The sequence below is a fragment of the Chiloscyllium plagiosum genome, chromosome 2 (genome assembly GCF_004010195.1).
Source record: "Chiloscyllium plagiosum isolate BGI_BamShark_2017 chromosome 2, ASM401019v2, whole genome shotgun sequence".
In the NCBI taxonomy this organism is placed as follows: domain Eukaryota; kingdom Metazoa; phylum Chordata; class Chondrichthyes; order Orectolobiformes; family Hemiscylliidae; genus Chiloscyllium; species Chiloscyllium plagiosum.
In genome coordinates this window covers 137,425,739-137,428,045 of record NC_057711.1, presented here as the reverse complement: position 1 = coordinate 137,428,045, position 2,307 = coordinate 137,425,739, and the positions used below count along the sequence as shown (strand labels likewise).

The following is a 2,307-nucleotide window of genomic DNA, read 5'->3' as shown; positions in this document are numbered from 1 at the left end:
CAGATTCAAAAGCTCTGGTTGTTTATCATCCAAGAAATGAGAAACAGTGACCATTCAAACTGATGAGTTTCTCCCTGTCTCTGCCATTCAGATCCAGTTAAACACAAACTTTCCTCCCAGAAACTCCATTATAAGTAAGATACAGGAACAGAATTAGACCATTCAGTGCTCCACCATTCAGCCGTGGCTGATGAGTTTCTCAACCCCATCTCCTGCCTTTTCCCTGTAACCTTTGATCCCATTACGAATCACGAACCTAACTATCTTTGATTATATACACACTTGACCTCCACAGCCTTCAATGGCAATGCGTTCGACAGATTAGCCATACGCTGGCTGAAGAAATACTCCCTCATCTCAGTTCTAAAAGGTCATCCCTTACATTGAGGCTGTACTCTCAGTTGTTGGTCACTCCCACTTCTTCTCCATATCCACTCTATCCAGGCTTCTCAGTAAGTTTCAATCAGTTCCCCCTCATCCTTCTAAACTCCATTCAAGTACAGACCCAGAGTCCTCAACGCCTCCCCATATGACAAACCCTTCATCCCCAGGATCATTCTTGCAAACTTCCTCTGGACCCCCTTCCAAGGCCGGTGAATCCTTCCATAGATATGGGGGTCCCTGACGATATAAAGCCTATTAATGTAGGTCTCTTAAAAAATAACACTTTGTGTGCAATAATAAAATGAAGGACTGCGGATGTTGGAAGTCCGAACCAAAAACAGAAATTGCTGAAGAAGCTCAGCATCTATTGAGAGAAAACAGAGTTAACATTTCGAGTCCAGTGACCCTTCCACATAAAACTGAGGAACTGCTGAAAATAGTCATAGAGGCATTGAGAGGTGACCAGGTATACTAAATTTATCTACACCCATTTGCCAGCATTTGGCCCATATCCCTCTAAAACCTTCCCATTTATATACCCATCCAATGCCTTTTAAATATTGCAGTTGTACCAGCCTCCACCACTTCCTGTGGCAGCTTATTCCATACACGCACCACCCTCTGTGTGAAACAGTTGCCCCTTGGGTCCCTTTTAAATCTTTCCCCTCTCATCTTAAACCTATGCCCTCTAGTTTTGGACTCCCCAACCCCAGGGGAAAAAAAAATCCTTGACTATTCACCCTATCCATGCCCCTCATGATTTTATAAACCTCTTTAAGGTCATTCCTCAGCCTCTGACATTCCAGGGTAAGTAGCCCCAGTCTATTCAGCCTCTGCCTGTAGCTCAAACCTTCCAACCCCGGCAACATCTTTCTAAATCTTTTCTGAACCCTTTCAAATTTCACAAAATCCTTCCCCAAAGCAGGGAGACCAGAATGGAACACATCATTCCAAAAGTGGCCTCACCAAAGTCCCTGCACAATCGCAACATGATCTCCCAGCTCCTACACTCAAAGCACTGACCAATAAAGTAGGGCATAAAAACAGAAGTTGCTGGAAAAACTCAGCAGATCGGGCAGCATCTGTTGACTGAGTGTTAGCACAGCTTTCTGTTCACAGACCTGCTGAGTTTTTCCCCAGCAGTTTCAGTGATCCTGTGGCCCTTCCACAGAGCTGGGGTCATGTTGTGCCAATCTTACATAAAAGAAACTATGACAGTTTTAATGTTTCAGTCGCCGTGAAGCTTAACAGCGTTGTGGCTGGTAACACAACTGCATTCCCGTTTAATGTTCTTGGCCCCTCACCCACTGGCTGACTGACTGACTCTGAAGTTGCTGCTGGTAATGAATCAGAGGCTGCGCCGCCTCTTTCCCTCTCTCTCTTCCTGCAAACAGCCTATCAGGACTGATAGACACAGGATCTTACAGCCGGAAGCTTACAAAAGGCGGCTCAACCTAAGCAGGGTAAAGCCAGCGACAATGCAGGTGAAGGTAAGGAAGGGGTCTGCTGTCCCTCATTGCAATGCTCGGGGGGCTGTGTCCCAGGGAAAGCAGGAGGTGAACAGGAAGAGGGGAGGTGTCATTGTGGAGAGCCGTCCCTGCATTGTTCACCCGGGGGACAGACTGCTCCCTGAGACACACGGACAGAGAGACAGAGAGAGAGAGAGGGGGGTACCAGCTGGGAGTGGGAGAAGGACACGCTGCAGCCGCACTCTGACACAGGGAGCACTCCACTCCCAGCGCTAACTGACCCGTTCGCAAGTTTCACTGCGTTTTGCAGTAACCCAGTCCCGCCTCGCTGCTGAATGAGACTGTGACCATGGGAGCCCGGCACAGTGGTCCTGCCACAGATCAGAGATCCTGTCTGAGCGGGGGACCTGGGGGATCAGTGACCCCGTGTGAGGGGGGGGGATCAGTGACCCCG

General features: G+C 48.4%; 1 protein-coding gene across 3 annotated transcripts in view; it reads left to right on the top strand.

Annotated features, from left to right (window-relative positions):
- The first annotated feature begins 1,765 nt into the window (after positions 1 to 1,765).
- The window catches only part of LOC122564254 (methylthioadenosine phosphorylase), a 198,486-nt gene continuing 197,944 nt past the window's right edge, over positions 1,766 to 2,307 (top strand). The window contains exon 1 of one of the 3 annotated variants that reach the window (XM_043718947.1): positions 1,766 to 1,874. In XM_043718947.1, coding sequence (XP_043574882.1) covers positions 1,863 to 1,874 — 12 coding nt within the window. In that variant the 5' untranslated portion in view covers positions 1,766 to 1,862. The remainder of the gene's footprint in view (positions 1,875 to 2,307) is intronic. The other 2 variants (XM_043718939.1, XM_043718953.1) reach the window with 2 other exon arrangements.